The sequence below is a fragment of the Salmo salar genome, unplaced genomic scaffold (genome assembly GCF_905237065.1).
Source record: "Salmo salar unplaced genomic scaffold, Ssal_v3.1, whole genome shotgun sequence".
Classification (NCBI taxonomy): domain Eukaryota; kingdom Metazoa; phylum Chordata; class Actinopteri; order Salmoniformes; family Salmonidae; genus Salmo; species Salmo salar.
The window spans coordinates 110,721-135,361 of NW_025547385.1; the positions used below are offsets into that span (position 1 = coordinate 110,721).

At 49.5% G+C, this 24,641-nt stretch overlaps 1 protein-coding gene across 1 annotated transcript in view; it reads left to right on the forward strand.

Annotated features, from left to right (window-relative positions):
* The window catches only part of LOC106600151 (condensin complex subunit 3-like), a 94,088-nt gene that overhangs the window by 63,888 nt on the left and 5,559 nt on the right, over positions 1 to 24,641 (forward strand). Inside the window, 7 exon segments of the mRNA XM_045711216.1 lie at positions 7,086 to 7,205; positions 13,027 to 13,263; positions 14,367 to 14,548; positions 16,650 to 16,812; positions 18,888 to 18,966; positions 18,969 to 19,054; positions 19,537 to 19,657. Of these exon segments, the coding sequence (XP_045567172.1) occupies positions 7,086 to 7,205; positions 13,027 to 13,263; positions 14,367 to 14,548; positions 16,650 to 16,812; positions 18,888 to 18,966; positions 18,969 to 19,054; positions 19,537 to 19,657 (988 nt within the window).

Below are 24,641 nucleotides of genomic sequence, written 5' to 3' on the forward strand. Positions count from 1 at the left end.
TCTGGTACTGACTAACATACTGGACCCACCATGTCAGCTATCCTGTCCTCTCTGGTACTGACTAACATACTGGACCCACCATGTCAGCTATCCTGTCCTCTCTGGTACTGACTAACATACTGGACCCACCATGTCAGCTATCCTGTCCTCTCTGGTACTGACTAACATACTGGACCCACCATGTCAGCTATCCTGTCCTCTCTGGTACTGACTAACATACTGGACCCACCATGTCAGCTATCCTGTCCTCTCTGGTACTGACTAACATACTGGACCCACCATGTCAGCTATCCTGTCCTCTCTGGTACTGACTAACATACTGGACCCACCATGTCAGCTATCCTGTCCTCTCTGGTACTGACTAACATACTGGACCCACCATGTCAGCTATCCTGTCCTCTCTGGTACTGACTAACATACTGGACCCACCATGTCGCCTGTCCTCTCTGGTACTGACTAACATACTGGACCCACCATGTCAGCTATCCTGTCCTCTCTGGTACTGACTAACATACTGGACCCACCATGTCAGCTATCCTGTCCTCTCTGGTACTGACTAACATACTGGACCCACCATGTCAGCTATCCTGTCCTCTCTGGTACTGACTAACATACTGGACCCACCATGTCAGCTATCCTGTCCTCTCTGGTACTGACTAACATACTGGACCCACCATGTCAGCTATCCTGTCCTCTCTGGTACTGACTAACATACTGGACCCACCATGTCAGCTATCCTGTCCTCTCTGGTACTGACTAACATACTGGACCCACCATGTCAGCTATCCTGTCCTCTCTGGTACTGACTAACATACTGGACCCACCATGTCAGCTATCCTGTCCTCTCTGGTACTGACTAACATACTGGACCCACCATGTCAGCTATCCTGTCCTCTCTGGTACTGACTAACATACTGGACCCACCATGTCAGCTATCCTGTCCTCTCTGGTACTGACTAACATACTGGACCCACCATGTCAGCTATCCTGTCCTCTCTGGTACTGACTAACATACTGGACCCACCATGTCAGCTATCCTGTCCTCTCTGGTACTGACTAACATACTGGACCCACCATGTCAGCTATCCTGTCCTCTCTGGTACTGACTAACATACTGGACCCACCATGTCAGCTATCCTGTCCTCTCTGGTACTGACTAACATACTGGACCCACCATGTCAGCTATCCTGTCCTCTCTGGTACTGACTAACATACTGGACCCACCATGTCCTCTCTGGTACTGACTAACATACTGGACCCACCATGTCCTCTCTGGTACTGACTAACATACTGGACACACCATGTCAGCTATCCTGTCCTCTCTGGTACTGACTAACATACTGGACCCACCATGTCAGCTATCCTGTCCTCTCTGGTACTGACTAACATACTGGACCCACCATGTCAGCTATCCTGTCCTCTCTGGTACTGACTAACGTACTGGACCCACCATGTCAGCTATCCTGTCCTCTCTGGTACTGACTAACATACTGGACCCACCATGTCAGCTATCCTGTCCTCTCTGGTACTGACTAACGTACTGGACCCACCATGTCAGCTATCCTGTCCTCTCTGGTACTGACTAACCTAACATACTGGACCCACCATGTCAGCTATCCTGTCCTCTCTGGTACTGACTAACGTACTGGACCCACCATGTCAGCTATCCTGTCCTCTCTGGTACTGACTAACATACTGGACCCACCATGTCAGCTATCCTGTCCTCTCTGGTACTGACTAACATACTGGACCCACCATGTCAGCTATCCTGTCCTCTCTGGTACTGACTAACATACTGGACCCACCATGTCAGCTATCCTGTCCTCTCTGGTACTGACTAACATACTGGACCCACCATGTCAGCTATCCTGTCCTCTCTGGTACTGACTAACATACTGGACCCACCATGTCAGCTATCCTGTCCTCTCTGGTACTGACTAACATACTGGACCCACCATGTCAGCTATCCTGTCCTCTCTGGTACTGACTAACATACTGGACCCACCATGTCAGCTATCCTGTCCTCTCTGGTACTGACTAACATACTGGACCCACCATGTCAGCTATCCTGTCCTCTCTGGTACTGACTAACATACTGGACCCACCATGTCAGCTATCCTGTCCTCTCTGGTACTGACTAACATACTGGACCCACCATGTCAGCTATCCTGTCCTCTCTGGTACTGACTAACATACTGGACCCACCATGTCAGCTATCCTGTCCTCTCTGGTACTGACTAACATACTGGACCCACCATGTCAGCTATCCTGTCCTCTCTGGTACTGACTAACATACTGGACCCACCATGTCAGCTATCCTGTCCTCTCTGGTACTGACTAACATACTGGACCCACCATGTCAGCTATCCTGTCCTCTCTGGTACTGACTAACATACTGGACCCACCATGTCAGCTATCCTGTCCTCTCTGGTACTGACTAACATACTGGACCCACCATGTCAGCTATCCTGTCCTCTCTGGTACTGACTAACATACTGGATCCACCATGTCAGCTATCCTGTCCTCTCTGGTACTGACTAACCTAACATACTGGACCCACCATGTCAGCTATCCTGTCCTCTCTGGTACTGACTAACATACTGGACCCACCATGTCAGCTATCCTGTCCTCTCTGGTACTGACTAACATACTGGACCCACCATGTCAGCTATCCTGTCCTCTCTGGTACTGACTAACATACTGGACCCACCATGTCAGCTATCCTGTCCTCTCTGGTACTGACTAACCTAACATACTGGACCCACCATGTCAGCTATCCTGTCCTCTCTGGTACTGACTAACATACTGGACCCACCATGTCCTCTCTGGTACTGACTAACCTAACATACTGGACCCACCATGTCAGCTATCCTGTCCTCTCTGGTACTGACTAACCTAACATACTGGACCCACCATGTCAGCTATCCTGTCCTCTCTGGTACTGACTAACATACTGGACCCACCATGTCAGCTATCCTGTCCTCTCTGGTACTGACTAACATACTGGACCCACCATGTCAGCTATCCTGTCCTCTCTGGTACTGACTAACCTACTGGACCCACCATGTCAGCTATCCTGTCCTCTCTGGTACTGACTAACATACTGGACCCACCATGTCCTCTCTGGTACTGACTAACATACTGGACCCACCATGTCAGCTATCCTGTCCTCTCTGGTACTGACTAACCTACTGGACCCACCATGTCAGCTATCCTGTCCTCTCTGGTACTGACTAACATACTGGACCCACCATGTCAGCTATCCTGTCCTCTCTGGTACTGACTAACATACTGGACCCACCATGTCAGCTATCCTGTCCTCTCTGGTACTGACTAACCTACTGGACCCACCATGTCAGCTATCCTGTCCTCTCTGGTACTGACTAACATACTGGACCCACCATGTCCTCTCTGGTACTGACTAACATACTGGACCCACCATGTCAGCTATCCTGTCCTCTCTAGTACTGACTAACCTACTGGACCCACCATGTCAGCTATCCTGTCCTCTCTGGTACTGACTAACATACTGGACCCACCATGTCAGCTATCCTGTCCTCTCTGGTACTGACTAACATACTGGACCCACCATGTCAGCTATCCTGTCCTCTCTGGTACTGACTAACATACTGGACCCACCATGTCAGCTATCCTGTCCTCTCTGGTACTGACTAACATACTGGACCCACCATGTCAGCTATCCTGTCCTCTCTGGTACTGACTAACGTACTGGACCCACCATGTCAGCTATCCTGTCCTCTCTGGTACTGACTAACATACTGGACCCACCATGTCAGCTATCCTGTCCTCTCTGGTACTGACTAACATACTGGACCCACCATGTCCTCTCTGGTACTGACTAACCTAACATACTGGACCCACCATGTCCTCTCTGGTACTGACTAACCTAACATACTGGACCCACCATGTCCTCTCTGGTACTGACTAACCTAACATACTGGACCCACCATGTCCTCTCTGGTACTGACTAACCTAACATACTGGACCCACCATGTCAGCTATCCTGTCCTCTCTGGTACTGACTAACCTAACATACTGGACCCACCATGTCCTCTCTGGTACTGACTAACATACTGGACCCACCATGTCCTCTCTGGTACTGACTAACCTACTGGACCCACCATGTCAGCTATCCTGTCCTCTCTGGTACTGACTAACCTACTGGACCCACCATGTCCTCTCTGGTACTGACTAACCTAACATACTGGACCCACCATGTCAGCTATCCTGTCCTCTCTGGTACTGACTAACATACTGGACCCACCATGTCCTCTCTGGTACTGACTAACCTAACATACTGGACCCACCATGTCCTCTCTGGTACTGACTAACATACTGGACCCACCATGTCCTCTCTGGTACTGACTAACCTAACATACTGGACCCACCATGTCAGCTATCCTGTCCTCTCTGGTACTGACTAACATACTGGACCCACCATGTCCTCTCTGGTACTGACTAACCTAACATACTGGACCCACCATGTCCTCTCTGGTACTGACTAACATACTGGACCCACCATGTCCTCTCTGGTACTGACTAACCTAACATACTGGACCCACCATGTCCTCTCTGGTACTGACTAACATACTGGACCCACCATGTCCTCTCTGGTACTGTCTAACCTAACATACTGGACCCACCATGTCCTCTCTGGTACTGTCTAACCTAACATACTGGACCCACCATGTCAGCTATCCTGTCCTCTCTGGTACTGACTAACATACTGGACCCACCATGTCCTCTCTGGTACTGACTAACATACTGGACCCACCATGTCCTCTCTGGTACTGACTAACATACTGGACCCACCATGTCCTCTCTGGTACTGACTAACATACTGGACCCACCATGTCCTCTCTGGTACTGACTAACATACTGGACCCACCATGTCCTCTCTGGTACTGACTAACCTAACATACTGGACCCACCATGTCCTCTCTGGTACTGTCTAACCTAACATACTGGACCCACCATGTCCTCTCTGGTACTGACTAACATACTGGACCCACCATGTCCTCTCTGGTACTGACTAACCTAACATACTGGACCCACCATGTCCTCTCTGGTACTGTCTAACCTAACATACTGGACCCACCATGTCCTCTCTGGTACTGACTAACCTAACATACTGGACCCACCATGTCCTCTCTGGTACTGACTAACCTAACATACTGGACCCACCATGTCCTCTCTGGTACTGTCTAACCTAACATACTGGACCCACCATGTCCTCTCTGGTACTGTCTAACCTAACATACTGGACCCACCATGTCCTCTCTGGTACTGTCTAACCTAACATACTGGACCCACCATGTCCTCTCTGGTACTGTCTAACCTAACATACTGGACCCACCATGTCCTCTCTGGTACTGTCTAACATACTGGACCCACCATGTCCTCTCTGGTACTGTCTAACATACTGGACCCCACCATGTCCTCTCTGGTACTGACTAACCTAACATACTGGACCCACCATGTCCTCTCTGGTACTGACTAACCTAACATACTGGACCCACCATGTCCTCTCTGGTACTGTCTAACCTAACATACTGGACCCACCATGTCCTCTCTGGTACTGTCTAACCTAACATACTGGACCCACCATGTCCTCTCTGGTACTGACTAACCTAACATACTAGACCCACCATGTCCTCTCTGGTACTGACTAACCTAACATACTGGACCCACCATGTCAGCTATCCTGTCCTCTCTGGTACTGACTAACATACTGGACCCACCATGTCCTCTCTGGTACTGACTAACCTAACATACTGGACCCACCATGTCCTCTCTGGTACTGACTAACCTAACATACTGGACCCACCATGTCCTCTCTGGTACTGACTAACATACTGGACCCACCATGTCCTCTCTGGTACTGACTAACATACTGGACCCACCATGTCCTCTCTGGTACTGTCTAACGTACTGGACCCCACCATGTCCTCTCTGGTACTGACTAACATACTGGACCCCACCATGTCCTCTCTGGTACTGTCTAACCTAACATACTGGACCCACCATGTCCTCTCTGGTACTGACTAACCTAACATACTGGACCCACCATGTCCTCTCTGGTACTGACTAACCTAACATACTGGACCCACCATGTCCTCTCTGGTACTGTCTAACCTAACATACTGGACCCACCATGTCCTCTCTGGTACTGTCTAACCTAACATACTGGACCCACCATGTCCTCTCTGGTACTGTCTAACCTAACATACTGGACCCACCATGTCCTCTCTGGTACTGTCTAACCTAACATACTGGACCCACCATGTCCTCTCTGGTACTGTCTAACCTAACATACTGGACCCACCATGTCCTCTCTGGTACTGTCTAACCTAACATACTGGACCCACCATGTCCTCTCTGGTACTGACTAACCTAACATACTGGACCCACCATGTCAGCTATCCTGTCCTCTCTGGTACTGACTAACCTAACATACTGGACCCACCATGTCCTCTCTGGTACTGACTAACATACTGGACCCACCATGTCCTCTCTGGTACTGTCTAACATACTGGACCCACCATGTCCTCAGACAAATTCCTGTAAAAGGCCAAATAAGATAACAGATCTCCCTCCCTCCCTCCCTCCCTCCCTCCCTCCCTCCCTCCCTCCCTCCCTCCCTCCTCCCTCCCTCCCTCCCTCCCTCCTCCCTCCCTCCCTCCCTCCTCCCTCCCTCCCTCCTCCTCCCTCCCCTCCCTCCCTCCCTCCCTCCCTCCCTCCCTCCCTCCCTCCCTCTCCCTCCCTCCTCCCTCCTCCCTCCCTCCCTCCCTCCCTCCCCTCCCTCCTCCTCTCCTCTCCCTCCCTCCCTCCCCTCCCTCCCTCCCTCCCTCCCTCCTCTCTCCCTCCCTCCCTCCTCCTCCCTCCCTCCCTCCCTCCCTCCCTCCCTCCTCCCTCCCTCCCTCCCTCCCTCCTCCCTCTCCCTCCCTCTCTCCCTCCCTCCTCCCTCCCTCCCTCCCCTCCCTCCCTCAATCCCTCCTCTCCCTCCCTCCCTCCCCTCCCTCTCCCTCTCCCTCTCCTCCCTCTCCCTCTCCTCCTCCCGTCAGATCCTGCCCAGTATATCCAACGCCCAGCCAGCGGTGAGGAACATGGCAGTCCTGTGTTTGGGGACCTGTGCTCTGCACAGCAAAGACCTGGTCAACACACATCTGGTGCTGCTGCTGCAGGTAACACAATAATAACACCATCTGTCTCTGTAGATCGCCCGGCTAGACGAGGTATTGACCCTCTGTAGATAGCCCAGCTAGACGAGGTATTGACCCTCTGTAGATAGCCCGGCTAGACGAGGTATTGACCCTCTGTCTCTGTAGATAGCCCGGCTAGACGAGGTATTGACCCTCTGTCTCTGTAGATAGCCCGGCTAGACGAGGTATTGACCCTCTGTCTCTGTAGATCGCCCGGCTAGACGAGGTATTGACCCTCTGTCTCTGTAGATAGCCCGGCTAGACGAGGTATTGACCCTCTGTCTCTGTAGATAGCCCGGCTAGACGAGGTATTGACCCTCTGTCTCTGTAGATAGCCCAGCTAGACGAGGTATTGACCATCTGTCTCTGTAGATCGCCCAGCTAGACGAGGTCAGCATCACCCTCTGGTCTCTGTAGATAGCCCGGCTAGACGAGGTCAGCATCACCCTCTGGTCTCTGTAGATAGCCCAGCTAGACGAGGTATTGACCCTCTGGTCTCTGTAGATAGCCCAGCTAGACGAGGTATTGACCCTCTGGTCTCTGTAGATAGCCCGGCTAGACGAGGTCAGCATCACCCTCTGGTCTCTGTAGATAGCCCAGCTAGACGAGGTATTGACCCTCTGGTCTCTGTAGATAGCCCAGCTAGACGAGGTATTGACCCTCTGTAGATAGCCCAGCTAGACGAGGTATTGACCCTCTGTAGATAGCCCAGCTAGACGAGGTATTGACCCTCTGTAGATAGCCCGGCTAGACGAGGTATTGACCCTCTGTAGATAGCCCGGCTAGACGAGGTATTGACCCTCTGTAGATAGCCCGGCTAGACGAGGTATTGACCCTCTGTCTCTGTAGATAGCCCAGCTAGACGAGGTATTGACCCTCTGTCTCTGTAGATAGCCCAGCTAGACGAGGTATTGACCCTCTGTAGATAGCCCGGCTAGACGAGGTATTGACCCTCTGTAGATAGCCCAGCTAGACGAGGTATTGACCCTCTGTAGATAGCCCGGCTAGACGAGGTATTGACCCTCTGTAGATAGCCCGGCTAGACGAGGTATTGACCCTCTGTAGATAGCCCGGCTAGACGAGGTATTGACCCTCTGTAGATAGCCCGGCTAGACGAGGTATTGACCCTCTGTAGATAGCCCGGCTAGACGAGGTATTGACCCTCTGTAGATAGCCCGGCTAGACGAGGTATTGACCCTCTGTCTCTGTAGATAGCCCGGCTAGACGAGGTATTGACCCTCTGTCTCTGTAGATAGCCCGGCTAGACGAGGTATTGACCCTCTGTCTCTGTAGATAGCCCAGCTAGACGAGGTATTGACCCTCTGGTCTCTGTAGATCGCCCGGCTAGACGAGGTATTGACCCTCTGTCTCTGTAGATAGCCCGGCTAGACGAGGTATTGACCCTCTGTCTCTGTAGATAGCCCAGCTAGACGAGGTATTGACCCTCTGTAGATAGCCCAGCTAGACGAGGTATTGACCCTCTGTAGATAGCCCAGCTAGACGAGGTATTGACCCTCTGTCTCTGTAGATAGCCCGGCTAGACGAGGTATTGACCCTCTGTCTCTGTAGATAGCCCGGCTAGACGAGGTATTGACCCTCTGTCTCTGTAGATAGCCCGGCTAGACGAGGTATTGACCCTCTGTCTCTGTAGATAGCCCAGCTAGACGAGGTATTGACCCTCTGTCTCTGTAGATAGCCCAGCTAGACGAGGTATTGACCCTCTGTCTCTGTAGATAGCCCGGCTAGACGAGGTCAGCATCACCCTCTGGTCTCTGTAGATAGCCCGGCTAGACGAGGTCAGCATCACCCTCTGGTCTCTGTAGATAGCCCAGCTAGACGAGGTATTGACCCTCTGGTCTCTGTAGATAGCCCAGCTAGACGAGGTATTGACCCTCTGTAGATAGCCCAGCTAGACGAGGTATTGACCCTCTGTAGATAGCCCAGCTAGACGAGGTATTGACCCTCTGTAGATAGCCCAGCTAGACGAGGTATTGACCCTCTGTAGATAGCCCGGCTAGACGAGGTATTGACCCTCTGTAGATAGCCCGGCTAGACGAGGTATTGACCCTCTGTAGATAGCCCGGCTAGACGAGGTATTGACCCTCTGTCTCTGTAGATAGCCCAGCTAGACGAGGTATTGACCCTCTGTCTCTGTAGATAGCCCAGCTAGACGAGGTATTGACCCTCTGTAGATAGCCCGGCTAGACGAGGTATTGACCCTCTGTAGATAGCCCAGCTAGACGAGGTATTGACCCTCTGTAGATAGCCCGGCTAGACGAGGTATTGACCCTCTGTAGATAGCCCAGCTAGACGAGGTATTGACCCTCTGTAGATAGCCCAGCTAGACGAGGTATTGACCCTCTGTCTCTGTAGATAGCCCGGCTAGACGAGGTATTGACCCTCTGTCTCTGTAGATAGCCCGGCTAGACGAGGTATTGACCCTCTGTCTCTGTAGATAGCCCGGCTAGACGAGGTATTGACCCTCTGTCTCTGTAGATAGCCCAGCTAGACGAGGTATTGACCCTCTGTCTCTGTAGATAGCCCAGCTAGACGAGGTATTGACCCTCTGTCTCTGTAGATAGCCCGGCTAGACGAGGTATTGACCCTCTGGTCTCTGTAGATAGCCCAGCTAGACGAGGTATTGACCCTCTGTCTCTGTAGATCGCCCGGCTAGACGAGGTATTGACCCTCTGTAGATAGCCCGGCTAGACGAGGTATTGACCCTCTGTCTCTGTAGATAGCCCGGCTAGACGAGGTATTGACCCTCTGTCTCTGTAGATAGCCCAGCTAGACGAGGTATTGACCCTCTGTAGATCGCCCGGCTAGACGAGGTATTGACCCTCTGTCTCTGTAGATAGCCCAGCTAGACGAGGTATTGACCCTCTGTAGATAGCCCAGCTAGACGAGGTATTGACCCTCTGTAGATAGCCCAGCTAGACGAGGTATTGACCCTCTGTAGATAGCCCAGCTAGACGAGGTATTGACCCTCTGTAGATAGCCCAGCTAGACGAGGTATTGACCCTCTGTAGATAGCCCAGCTAGACGAGGTATTGACCCTCTGTCTCTGTAGATAGCCCAGCTCGACGAGGTATTGACCCTCTGTAGATAGCCCAGCTAGACGAGGTATTGACCCTCTGTAGATAGCCCAGCTAGACGAGGTATTGACCCTCTGTAGATAGCCCAGCTAGACGAGGTATTGACCCTCTGTAGATAGCCCAGCTAGACGAGGTATTGACCCTCTGTAGATAGCCCAGCTAGACGAGGTATTGACCCTCTGTAGATAGCCCAGCTAGACGAGGTATTGACCCTCTGTAGATAGCCCAGCTAGACGAGGTATTGACCCTCTGTCTCTGTAGATAGCCCAGCTAGACGAGGTATTGACCCTCTGGTCTCTGTAGATAGCCCGGCTAGACGAGGTATTGACCCTCTGGTCTCTGTAGATAGCCCAGCTAGACGAGGTATTGACCCTCTGTAGATAGCCCAGCTAGACGAGGTATTGACCCTCTGTAGATAGCCCAGCTAGACGAGGTATTGACCCTCTGTCTCTGTAGATAGCCCAGCTAGACGAGGTATTGACCCTCTGTCTCTGTAGATAGCCCAGCTAGACGAGGTATTGACCCTCTGGTCTCTGTAGATCGCCCGGCTAGACGAGGTATTGACCCTCTGTAGATAGCCCGGCTAGACGAGGTATTGACCCTCTGTCTCTGTAGATAGCCCAGCTAGACGAGGTATTGACCCTCTGTAGATAGCCCAGCTAGACGAGGTATTGACCCTCTGTAGATAGCCCAGCTAGACGAGGTATTGACCCTCTGTCTCTGTAGATAGCCCAGCTAGACGAGGTATTGACCCTCTGTAGATAGCCCAGCTAGACGAGGTATTGACCCTCTGTAGATAGCCCAGCTAGACGAGGTATTGACCCTCTGTCTCTGTAGATAGCCCAGCTAGACGAGGTATTGACCCTCTGTCTCTGTAGATAGCCCAGCTAGACGAGGTATTGACCCTCTGGTCTCTGTAGATAGCCCAGCTAGACGAGGTATTGACCCTCTGGTCTCTGTAGATAGCCCGGCTAGACGAGGTATTGACCCTCTGGTCTCTGTAGATAGCCCAGCTAGACGAGGTATTGACCCTCTGTAGATAGCCCAGCTAGACGAGGTATTGACCCTCTGTAGATAGCCCAGCTAGACGAGGTATTGACCCTCTGGTCTCTGTAGATAGCCCGGCTAGACGAGGTATTGACCCTCTGGTCTCTGTAGATAGCCCAGCTAGACGAGGTATTGACCCTCTGGTCTCTGTAGATAGCCCAGCTAGACGAGGTATTGACCCTCTGTCTCTGTAGATAGCCCAGCTAGACGAGGTATTGACCCTCTGTAGATAGCCCAGCTAGACGAGGTATTGACCCTCTGTCTCTGTAGATAGCCCAGCTAGACGAGGTATTGACCCTCTGTCTCTGTAGATAGCCCGGCTAGACGAGGTATTGACCCTCTGTCTCTGTAGATAGCCCAGCTAGATGAGGTATTGACCCTCTGTCTCTGTAGATCGCCCAGCTAGACGAGGTATTGACCCTCTGTCTCTGTAGATCGCCCAGCTAGACGAGGTATTGACCCTCTGTAGATAGCCCAGCTAGACGAGGTATTGACCCTCTGTAGATAGCCCAGCTAGACGAGGTATTGACCCTCTGTCTCTGTAGATCGCCCAGCTAGACGAGGTATTGACCCTCTGTAGATAGCCCAGCTAGACGAGGTATTGACCCTCTGTAGATAGCCCAGCTAGACGAGGTATTGACCCTCTGTAGATAGCCCGGCTAGACGAGGTATTGACCCTCTGTCTCTGTAGATAGCCCAGCTAGACGAGGTATTGACCCTCTGGTCTCTGTAGATAGCCCAGCTAGACGAGGTATTGACCCTCTGTAGATAGCCCAGCTAGACGAGGTATTGACCCTCTGTCTCTGTAGATAGCCCAGCTAGACGAGGTATTGACCCTCTGGTCTCTGTAGATAGCCCAGCTAGACGAGGTATTGACCCTCTGGTCTCTGTAGATAGCCCAGCTAGACGAGGTATTGACCCTCTGTAGATAGCCCAGCTAGACGAGGTATTGACCCTCTGTCTCTGTAGATAGCCCAGCTAGACGAGGTATTGACCCTCTGGTCTCTGTAGATAGCCCAGCTAGACGAGGTATTGACCCTCTGTCTCTGTAGATAGCCCAGCTAGACGAGGTATTGACCCTCTGTCTCTGTAGATAGCCCGGCTAGACGAGGTATTGACCCTCTGGTCTCTGTAGATAGCCCGGCTAGACGAGGTATTGACCCTCTGTCTCTGTAGATAGCCCAGCTAGACGAGGTATTGACCCTCTGGTCTCTGTAGATAGCCCAGCTAGACGAGGTATTGACCCTCTGGTCTCTGTAGATAGCCCAGCTAGACGAGGTATTGACCCTCTGTAGATAGCCCAGCTAGACGAGGTATTGACCCTCTGTCTCTGTAGATAGCCCAGCTAGACGAGGTATTGACCCTCTGGTCTCTGTAGATAGCCCAGCTAGACGAGGTATTGACCCTCTGTAGATCGCCCAGCTAGACGAGGTATTGACCCTCTGTCTCTGTAGATAGCCCAGCTAGACGAGGTATTGACCCTCTGTCTCTGTAGATAGCCCAGCTAGACGAGGTATTGACCCTCTGTCTCTGTAGATAGCCCGGCTAGACGAGGTATTGACCCTCTGGTCTCTGTAGATAGCCCGGCTAGACGAGGTATTGACCCTCTGTCTCTGTAGATAGCCCAGCTAGACGAGGTATTGACCCTCTGGTCTCTGTAGATCGCCCAGCTAGACGAGGCTAAGATTCGTATCAGCGCTCTGAGGTCGGTCGTCGACCTGCTTCTCCTCTACGGATTCACACTGCTGGCTGAACGACCCGGCCCCGCCCACCAGACCTCCCATTCGCCAGCTGACCAGGAAGACCAGGAGAAAGGGGAGGAGCCGGAGGAGCCGGAGGAAGGAAGCAGCACCGCTCAGTCCATCCTGATGATGCTGTCCGACTTCCTGGACAGCGAGGTGTGTGTTAGAAAGTGTGTGTGTGTGTGTGTGTGTGGATGCAGGTATGTGAAGTTGTTGGACAATTTTAAAATGTATTGGGAAGACGCACTGTGTGTATATGAGTCGGTGTGTGTGTGTGTGTGTGTGTGTGTGTGTGTGTGTGTGTTTATGATTCTGTGTGTGTGTGTGTGTGTGTGTGTGTGTGTATATTTATGATTCTGTGTGTATATTTATGATTCTGTGTGTGTGTGTGTGTGTGTATTTATGATTCGGTGTGTGTGTGTGTGTATTTATGATTCGGGTGTGTGTGTGTGTGTGTGTATTTATGATTCGGTGTGTGTGTGTATTTATGATTCGGTGTGTGTGTGTGTGTATTTATGATTCGGTGTGTGTGTGTGTATTTATGATTCGGTGTGTGTGTGTGTGTGTGTATTTATGATTCGTGTGTGTGTGTGTGTGTGTGTTTGTGTGTGTGCTTGTGTGTGTATTTATGATTCTGTGTGTGTGTGTGTGTGTGTGTGTGTGTGTGTGTGTGTATATTTATGATTCGGTGTGTGTGTGTGTGTGTGTGTGTGTGTGTGTGTGTGTGTTTATGATTCTGTGTGTGTGTGTGTATATTTATGATTCTGTGTGTGTGTGTGTATATTTATGATTCGGTGTGTGTGTGTGTGTGTGTGTGTGTGTGTGTGTGTGTGTGTGTGTGTGTGTGTGTGTGTGTGTGTGTGTATTTATGATTCTGTGTGTGTGTGTGTATATTTATGATTCGGTGTGTGTGTGTGTGTGTGTTTGTGTGTGTGCTTGTGTGTGTATTTATGATTCGTGTGTGTGTGTGTGTGTGTGTGTGTGTGTGTGTGTGTATATTTATGATTCGTGTGTGTGTGTGTGTGTGTGTGTGTGTGTGTGTGTGTGTTTATGATTCTGTGTGTGTGTGTGTATATTTATGATTCTGTGTGTGTGTGTGTGTATATTTATGATTCGGTGTGTGTGTGTGTGTGTGTGTGTGTGTGTGTGTGTGTGTGTGTGTGTGTGTGTGTGTGTGTGTGTATTTATGATTCTGTGTGTGTGTGTGTATATTTATGATTCGGGTGTGTGTGTGTGTGTGTGTGTGTGTGTGTGTGCAGGTGTCTGAGCTGCGTACAGAGACAGCGGAGGGTCTGGCCAAGCTGATGTATTCCGGGCGGATCACCAGTGACAAGCTCCTCTCCCGATTGGTGTTGCTATGGTACAACCCCGTCACCGAGGGCGACACCAGACTACGCCACTGCCTCGGAGTGTTCTTCCAGCTGTACGCCCGGGAGAGCAGGTACCTCTGACCCCTAGATACACTGGGGATAAACTCTGACCCCTAGATACACTCTGACCCCTAGATACACTCTGACCCCTAGATACACTCTGACCCCTAGATACACTCTGACCCCTAGCTACACTCTGACCCCTAGATACACTCTGAACCCTAGATACACTCTGACCCCTAGATACACTGGGGATAAACTCTGACCCCTAGCTACACTCTGACCCCTAGATACACTCTGACCCCTAGATACACTCTGACCCCTAGATACACTGGGGATAAACTCTGACCCCTAGATACACTCTGACCCCTAGATACACTCTGACCCCTAGATACACTCTGACCCCTAGATACACTGGGGATAAACTCTGACCCCTAGATACACTCTGACCCCTAGATACACTCTGACCCCTAGATACACTCTGACCCCTAGATACACTCTGACCCCTAGATACACTCTGACCCCTAGATACACTGGGGATACACTCTGACCCCTAGCTACACTCTGACCCCTAGCTACACTCTGACCCCTAGATACACTCTGACCCCTAGATACACTGGGGATAAACTCTGACCCCTAGATACACTCTGACCCCTAGATACACTCTGACCCCTAGATACACTCTGACCCCTAGATACACTCTGACCCCTAGATACACTGGGGATACACTCTGACCCCTAGATACACTCTGACCCCTAGATACACTCTGACCCCTAGATACACTCTGACCCCTAGATACACTCTGACCCCTAGATACACTCTGACCCCTAGATACACTCTGACCCCTAGATACACTCTGACCCCTAGATACACTCTGACCCCTAGATACACTCTGACCCCTAGATACACTCTAACCCCTAGATACACTCTGACCCCTAGATACACTCTGACCCCTAGATACACTCTGACCCCTAGATACACTCTAACCCCTAGATACACTCTGACCCCTAGCTACACTCTGACCCCTAGCTACACTCTGACCCCTAGCTACACTCTGACCCCTAGATACACTGGGGATAAACTCTGACCCCTAGATACACTCTGACCCCTAGATACACTCTGACCCCTAGATACACTGGGGATAAACTCTGACCCCTAGATACACTCTGACCCCTAGATACACTCTGACCCCTAGATACACTCTGACCCCTAGATACACTCTGACCCCTAGATACACTCTGACCCCTAGATACACTGGGGATACACTCTGACCCCTAGATACACTCTGACCCCTAGCTACACTCTGACCCCTAGATACACTCTGACCCCTAGATACACTCTGACCCCTAGATACACTGGGGATAAACTCTGACCCCTAGATACACTCTGACCCCTAGATACACTCTGACCCCTAGATACACTCTGACCCCTAGATACACTCTGACCCCTAGATACACTCTGACCCCTAGATACACTCTGACCCCTAGATACACTCTGACCCCTAGCTACACTCTGACCCCTAGCTACACTCTGACCCCTAGCTACACTCTGACCCCTAGCTACACTACATATACAGGACCAGTTAAAATTTTGGACACACCTCCTCCTTCAAGGGTTTTTATTTTATTTTTACTATTTTCTACATTGTAGAATAATAGTGAAGACATCAAACCTATGAAATAACACATATGGAATCATGTAGTAACCAAAAAAAGTGTTAAACAAATCAAAATATATTTTAGATTCTTCAAAGTAGCCACGCTTGGTATTCTCTCAACCAGCTTCACCTGGAATGCTTTTCCAACAGTCTTGAAGGAGTTCCCACATATGCTGAGCACTTGTTGGCTGCTTTCCCTTCACTCCGCGTTCCGACTCATCCCAAACCATCTCATTTGGGTCGAGGTCGGGTGCAAAGCTGTCATCAAGGCAAAGAGTGGCTACTTCGTAAAATCTCAAATATATTTTTTGATTTGTTTAACACCGTTTTGGTTACTACATGAATCCATATTTACGTGTTTACTGACTGTGTGTGTGTTCAGGGCCCACCAGGAGTGTGTATACTGACTGTGTGTGTGTGTTCAGGGCCCACCAGGAGTGTGTATACTGACTGTGTGTGTGTGTTCAGGGCCCACCAGGAGTGTGTATACTGACTGTGTGTGTGTGTGTGTTCAGGGCCCACCAGGAGTGTGTGGAGGAGTGTTTCCTGCCCACCCTACAGACCCTGCTGAACGCTCCGGCTACGTCTCCGCTGGCCGAGGTGGACGTCACAAACGTAGCAGAGCTGCTGGTGGAGCTGACGCGGTCCAGCTCTCTCATAAAGCCTGGAGACCCACAGGTAGTACAACCTCATTATACCGTCTATACAACAGGTAGTACAACCTCATTATACCGTCTATACAACAGGTAATACAACCTCATTATACCGTCTATACAACCTCATTATACCATCTATACAACAGGTAGTACAACCTCATTATACCATCTATACAACAGGTAATACAACCTCATTATACCATCTATACAACAGGTAGTACAACCTCATTATACCGTCTATACAACAGGTAATACAACCTCATTATACCGTCTATACAACCTCATTATACCATCTATACAACAGGTAATACAACCTCATACCATCTATACAACAGGTAATACAACCTCATTATACCATCTATACAACAGGTAATACAACCTCATTATACCATCTATACCACAGGTAATACAACCTCATTATACCATCTATACAACAGGTAATACAACCTCATTATACCATCTATACCACAGGTAATACTACCTCATTATACCATCTATACAACAGGTAATACAACCTCATTATACCATCTATACAACAGGTAATACAACCTCATTATACCATCTATACCACAGGTAATACAACCTCATTATACCATCTATACAACAGGTAATACAACCTCATTATACTGTCTATACAACAGGTAATACTACCTCATTATACCATCTATACAACAGGTAATACAACCTCATTATAACATCTATACCACAGGTTATACAACCTCATTATACCATCTATACAACAGGTAATACAACCTCATTATACCATCTATACAACAGGTAATACAACCTCATTATACCATCTATACAACAGGTAATACAACCTCATTATACCGTCTTTACAACAGGTAATACAACCTCATTATACCGTCTATACAACAGGTAATACAACCTCATTATACCGTCTATACAACCTCATTATACTATCTATACAACAGGTAATACAACCTCATTATACCATCTATACAACAGGTAATACAACCTCATTATACCATCTATACAACAGGTAATACAACCTCATTATAACATCTATACAACAGGTAATACAACCTCATTATACCGTCTATACCACAGGTAATACAACCTCATTATACCATCTATACCACAGGTAATACAACCTCATACCATCTATACAACAGGTAATACAACCTCATTATACCATCTATACAACAGGTAGTACTACCTCATTATACCATCTATACAACAGGTAATACAACCTCATTATACCATCTATACAACAGGTAATACAACCTCATTATAACATCTATACAACAGGTAATACAACCTCATTATACCATCTATACAACAGGTAATACAACCTCATTATAACATCTATACAACAGGTAATACAACCTCATTATAACATCTATACAACAGGTAATACAACCTCATTATAACATCTATACAACAGGTAATACAACCTCATTATAACATCTATACAACAGGTAATACAACCTCATTATACCATCTATACAACAGGTAATACAACCTCATTATAACATCTATACAACAGGTAATACAACCTCATTATAACATCTATACAACAGGTAATACAACCTCATTATACCGTCTATACCACAGGTAATACAACCTCATTATACCGTCTATACAACAGGTAATACAACCTCATTATACCATCTATACAACAGGTAGTACAACCTCATTATACCATCTATACAACAGGTAATACAACCTCATTATACCATCTATACAGTAGTGATGGGGGGGGGGTCCATAGTTATACAGGCCTCTAACACACAGGTAATATTTAATATAACATCTATACAATAGTGATGGGGAGGTCCATAGTTGCATATCACAATATTATTTTGGACCATATATCAATACTTTCGATTTGTAATAAATAAATATATATATTTATTTTGATAGTTAGCGTTAGCTAGCGCTAGCCGGCTGTACCTGGCGCCAAAACTCCTGTATTTTTCATCCGACAAGCTTTTTTAAATAGTGAGCCAGACAACATGTTTTCAGCACATTTATTCCCATGACTGATCAGAACGTGTAGAATCACTATTCATCCCTCTGTCTGAAGTGTGTTCTCTGGAGGCTAAACGTGTGTGTGTGTGTGTGTGTGGGCAGGAGGTGTGTGTCCATGACTACCTGGCAGTGCGTGTGTGCGGTGAGATGCTGAAGGACCCGTCGGCTCCAGAAGTCCGTCTCTCGCCAAAGTGCTGAGCAGTCTGGAGCTCAGTGCTGACGGCAACAGGACGAGAGACCTGGTGACCCTGTTACAGCAAGTTACACAGGTACAGTACTGACAACGAGAGACCTGGTGACCCTGTTACACAGGTACAGTACTGACAACGAGAGACCTGGTGACCCTGTTACACAGGTACAGTACTGACAACGAGAGACCTGGTGACCCTGTTACACAGGTACAGTACTGACGACCAGAGACCTGGTGACCCTGTTACACAGGTACAGTACTGACGACCAGAGACCTGGTGACCCCGTTACACAGGTACAGTACTGACGACGAGAGACCTGGTGACCCCGTTACACAGGTACAGTACTGACAACGAGAGACCTGGTGACCCCGTTACACAGGTACAGTACTGACAACGAGAGACCTGGTGACCCCGTTACACAGGTACAGTACTGACGACCAGAGACCTGGTGACCCCGTTACACAGGTACAGTACTGACGACGAGAGACCTGGTGACCCCGTTACTATACATGTAGTGACCCTTTTACCTGGTGACACCAAACGAACCCATGTCTGTGTAGGAGGTGAAGGATCGCATCGCTCTGCGTGCTGTGGAGAAGCTGATTGGACAGCTGCAGGACTCCAACAGCCAACCAGATCTCAGCACTACGACACTACAGCCTGTAGATGTCAACACTGAGGGTAAAGAGAGAGAGGAGAGACTACTACTGAGGGTAGAGAGAGAGAGGAGACTACTACTGAGGGTAGAGAGAGAGAGGAGACTACTACTGAGGGTAGAGAGAGAGAGGAGACTACTACTGAGGGTAGAGAGAGAGAGGGGAGACTACTACTGAGGGTAGAGAGAGAGGAGACTACTACTGAGGGTAGAGAGAGAGAGGAGACTACTACTGAGGGTAGAGAGAGAGGAGACTACTACTGAGGGTAGAGAGAGAGGAGACTACTACTGAGGGTAGAGAGAGAGAGGAGACTACTACTGAGGGTAGAGAGAGAGAGAGGAGACTACTACTGAGGGTAGAGAGAGAGAGGAGACTACTACTGAGGGTAGAGAGAGAGAGAGGAGACTACTACTGAGGGTAGAGAGAGAGAGGAGACTACTACTGAGGGTAGAGAGAGAGGAGACTACTACTGAGGGTAGAGAGAGAGAGAGGAGACTACTACTGAGGGTAGAGAGAGAGAGAGGAGACTACTACTGAGGGTAGAGAGAGAGAGGAGACTACTACTGAGGGTAGAGAGAGAGAGGAGACTACTACTGAGGGTAGAGAGAGAGAGAGAGGAGACTACTACTGAGGGTAGAGAGAGAGGAGACTACTACTGAGGGTAGAGAGAGAGAGGAGACTACTACTGAGGGTAGAGAGAGAGGGGAGACTACTACTGAGGGTAGAGAGAGAGAGAGGGAGACTACTACTGAGGGTAGAGAGAGAGAGAGGAGACTACTACTGAGGGTAGAGAGAGAGAGGAGACTACTACTGAGGGTAGAGAGAGAGAGAGAGGAGACTACTACTGAGGGTAGAGAGAGAGAGAGAGGAGACTACTACTGAGGGTAGAGAGAGAGAGAGAGGAGACTACTACTGAGGGTAGAGAGAGAGAGGAGACTACTACTGAGGGTAGAGAGAGAGGGGAGACTACTACTGAGGGTGAGAGAGAGAGAGAGGAGACTACTACTGAGGGTAGAGAGAGAGAGAGAGGAGACTACTACGGAGGGTAGAGAGAGAGAGGAGACTACTACTGAGGGTAGAGAGAGAGAGAGGAGACTACTACTGAGGGTAGAGAGAGAGAGCAGACTACTACTGAGGGTAGAGAGAGAGAGGAGACTACTACTGAGGGTAGAGAGAGAGAGAGGAGACTACTACTGAGGGTAGAGAGAGAGAGGAGACTACTACTGAGGGTAGAGAGAGAGAGAGAGGAGACTACTACTGAGGGTAGAGAGAGAGAGGGGAGACTACTACTGAGGGTAGAGAGAGAGAGAGAGGAGACTACTACTGAGGGTAGAGAGAGAGAGAGAGGAGACTACTACTGAGGGTAGAGAGAGAGAGAGGAGACTACTACTGAGGGTGGAGAGAGAGAGAGAGGAGACTACTACTGAGGGTAGAGAGAGAGAGAGGAGACTACTACTGAGGGTGAGGAGAGAGAGAGAGGAGACTACTACTGAGGGTGAGAGAGAGAGAGGAGACTACTACTGAGGGTGAGAGAGAGAGAGAGGAGACTACTACTGAGGGTAGGAGAGAGAGAGAGAGGAGACTACTACTGAGGGTAGAGAGAGAGAGGAGACTACTACTGAGGGTAGAGAGAGAGAGAGGAGACTACTACTGAGGGTAGAGAGAGAGAGAGGAGACTACTACTGAGGGTAGAGAGAGAGAGAGGAGACTACTACTGAGGGTAGAGAGAGAGAGGAGACTACTACTGAGGGTAGAGAGAGAGAGAGGAGACTACTACTGAGGGTAGAGAGAGAGAGAGAGGAGACTACTACTGAGGGTAGAGAGAGAGAGAGAGGAGACTACTACTGAGGGTAGAGAGAGAGAGAGAGGAGACTACTACTGAGGGTGAGAGAGAGAGAGAGGAGACTACTACTGAGGGTGAGAGAGAGAGAGAGGAGACTACTACTGAGGGTAGAGAGAGAGAGGAGACTACTACTGAGGGTAGAGAGAGAGAGAGGAGACTACTACTGAGGGTAGAGAGAGAGAGAGGAGACTACTACTGAGGGTAGAGAGAGAGAGGAGACTACTACTGAGGGTAGAGAGAGAGAGAGGAGACTACTACTGAGGGTAGAGAGAGAGAGAGGAGACTACTACTGAGGGTAGAGAGAGAGAGAGGAGACTACTACTGAGGGTGAGAGAGAGAGAGGAGACTACTACTGAGGGTAGAGAGAGAGAGGAGACTACTACTGAGGGTAGAGAGAGAGAGGAGACTACTACTGAGGGTAGAGAGAGAGAGAGGAGACTACTACTGAGGGTAGAGAGAGAGAGGAGACTACTACTGAGGGTAGAGAGAGAGAGAGGAGACTACTACTGAGGGTAGAGAGAGAGAGAGGAGACTACTACTGAGGGTAGAGAGAGAGAGAGAGGAGACTACTACTGAGGGTAGAGAGAGAGAGGAGACTACTACTGAGGGTAGAGAGAGAGAGAGGAGACTACTACTGAGGGTAGAGAGAGAGAGAGGAGACTACTACTGAGGGTAGAGAGAGAGAGGAGACTACTACTGAGGGTAGAGAGAGAGAGAGGAGACTACTACTGAGGGTAGAGAGAGAGAGAGGAGACTACTACTGAGGGTAGAGAGAGAGAGAGAGGAGACTACTACTGAGGGTAGAGAGAGAGAGAGAGGAGACTACTACTGAGGGTGAGAGAGAGAGAGAGGAGACAAATACTGAGGGTAGAGAGAGAGAGGAGACTACTACTGAGGGTAGAGAGAGAGAGGAGACTACTACTGAGGGTAGAGAGAGAGAGAGGAGACTACTACTGAGGGTAGAGAGAGAGAGGAGACTACTACTGAGGGTAGAGAGAGAGAGGAGACTACTACTGAGGGTAGAGAGAGAGAGAGAGGAGACTACTACTGAGGGTAGAGAGAGAGAGGAGACTACTACTGAGGGTAGAGAGAGAGAGGAGACTACTACTGAGGGTAGAGAGAGAGAGAGGAGACTACTACTGAGGGTAGAGAGAGAGAGGAGACTACTACTGAGGGTAGAGAGAGAGAGGAGACTACTACTGAGGGTAGAGAGAGAGAGGAGACTACTACTGAGGGTAGAGAGAGAGAGGAGACTACTACTGAGGGTAGAGAGAGAGAGAGGAGACTACTACTGAGGGTAGAGAGAGAGAGGAGACTACTACTGAGGGTAGAGAGAGAGAGGAGACTACTACTGAGGGTGAGAGAGAGAGAGGAGACTACTACTGAGGGTAGAGAGAGAGAGGAGACTACTACTGAGGGTAGAGAGAGAGAGAGGAGACTACTACTGAGGGTAGAGAGAGAGAGGAGACTACTACTGAGGGTAGAGAGAGAGAGGAGACTAATACTGAGGGTAGAGAGAGAGAGAGGAGACTACTACTGAGGGTAGAGAGAGAGAGGAGACTACTACTGAGGGTAGAGAGAGAGAGGAGACTACTACTGAGGGTAGAGAGAGAGAGGAGACTACTACTGAGGGTAGAGAGAGAGAGGAGACTACTACTGAGGGTAGAGAGAGAGAGGAGACTACTACTGAGGGTAGAGAGAGAGAGGAGACTACTACTGAGGGTAGAGAGAGAGAGAGGAGACTACTACTGAGGGTAGAGAGAGAGAGGAGACTACTACTGAGGGTAGAGAGAGAGAGAGGAGACTACTACTGAGGGTAGAGAGAGAGAGGAGACTACTACTGAGGGTAGAGAGAGAGAGGAGACTACTACTGAGGGTAGAGAGAGAGAGGAGACTACTACTGAGGGTAGAGAGAGAGAGAGAGGAGACTACTACTGAGGGTAGAGAGAGAGAGAGGAGACTACTACTGAGGGTAGAGAGAGAGAGGAGACTACTACTGAGGGTAGAGAGAGAGAGGAGACTACTACTGAGGGTAGAGAGAGAGAGGAGACTACTACTGAGGGTAGAGAGAGAGAGAGGAGACTACTACTGAGGGTAGAGAGAGAGAGAGGAGACTACTACTGAGGGTAGAGAGAGAGAGGAGACTACTACTGAGGGTAGAGAGAGAGAGAGGAGACTACTACTGAGGGTAGAGAGAGAGAGAGGAGACTACTACTGAGGGTAGAGAGAGAGAGAGGAGACTACTACTGAGGGTAGAGAGAGAGAGGAGACTACTACTGAGGGTAGAGAGAGAGAGAGGAGACTACTACTGAGGGTAGAGAGAGAGAGAGGAGACTACTACTGAGGGTAGAGAGAGAGAGGAGACTACTACTGAGGGTAGAGAGAGAGGAGACTACTACTGAGGGTAGAGAGAGAGAGAGAGGAGACTACTACTGAGGGTGAGAGAGAGAGAGAGGAGACTACTACTGAGGGTAGAGAGAGAGAGGAGACTACTACTGAGGGTAGAGAGAGAGAGAGGAGACTACTACTGAGGGTAGAGAGAGAGAGAGGAGACTACTACTGAGGGTAGAGAGAGAGAGAGGAGACTACTACTGAGGGTAGAGAGAGAGAGAGGAGACTACTACTGAGGGTAGAGAGAGAGAGGAGACTACTACTGAGGGTAGAGAGAGAGAGAGGAGACTACTACTGAGGGTAGAGAGAGAGAGAGGAGACTACTACTGAGGGTAGAGAGAGAGAGGAGACTACTACTGAGGGTAGAGAGAGAGAGGAGACTACTACTGAGGGTAGAGAGAGAGAGGAGACTACTACTGAGGGTAGAGAGAGAGAGGAGACTACTACTGAGGGTGAGAGAGAGAGAGGAGACTACTACTGAGGGTAGAGAGAGAGAGAGGAGACTACTACTGAGGGTAGAGAGAGAGAGAGGAGACTACTACTGAGGGTGAGAGAGAGAGAAGGGAGACTACTACTGAGGGTAGAGAGAGAGAGGAGACTACTACTGAGGGTAGAGAGAGAGAGAGGAGACTACTACTGAGGGTAGAGAGAGAGAGAGGAGACTACTACTGAGGGTAGAGAGAGAGAGGAGACTACTACTGAGGGTAGAGAGAGAGAGAGGAGACTACTACTGAGGGTGAGAGAGAGAGAGGAGACTACTACTGAGGGTAGAGAG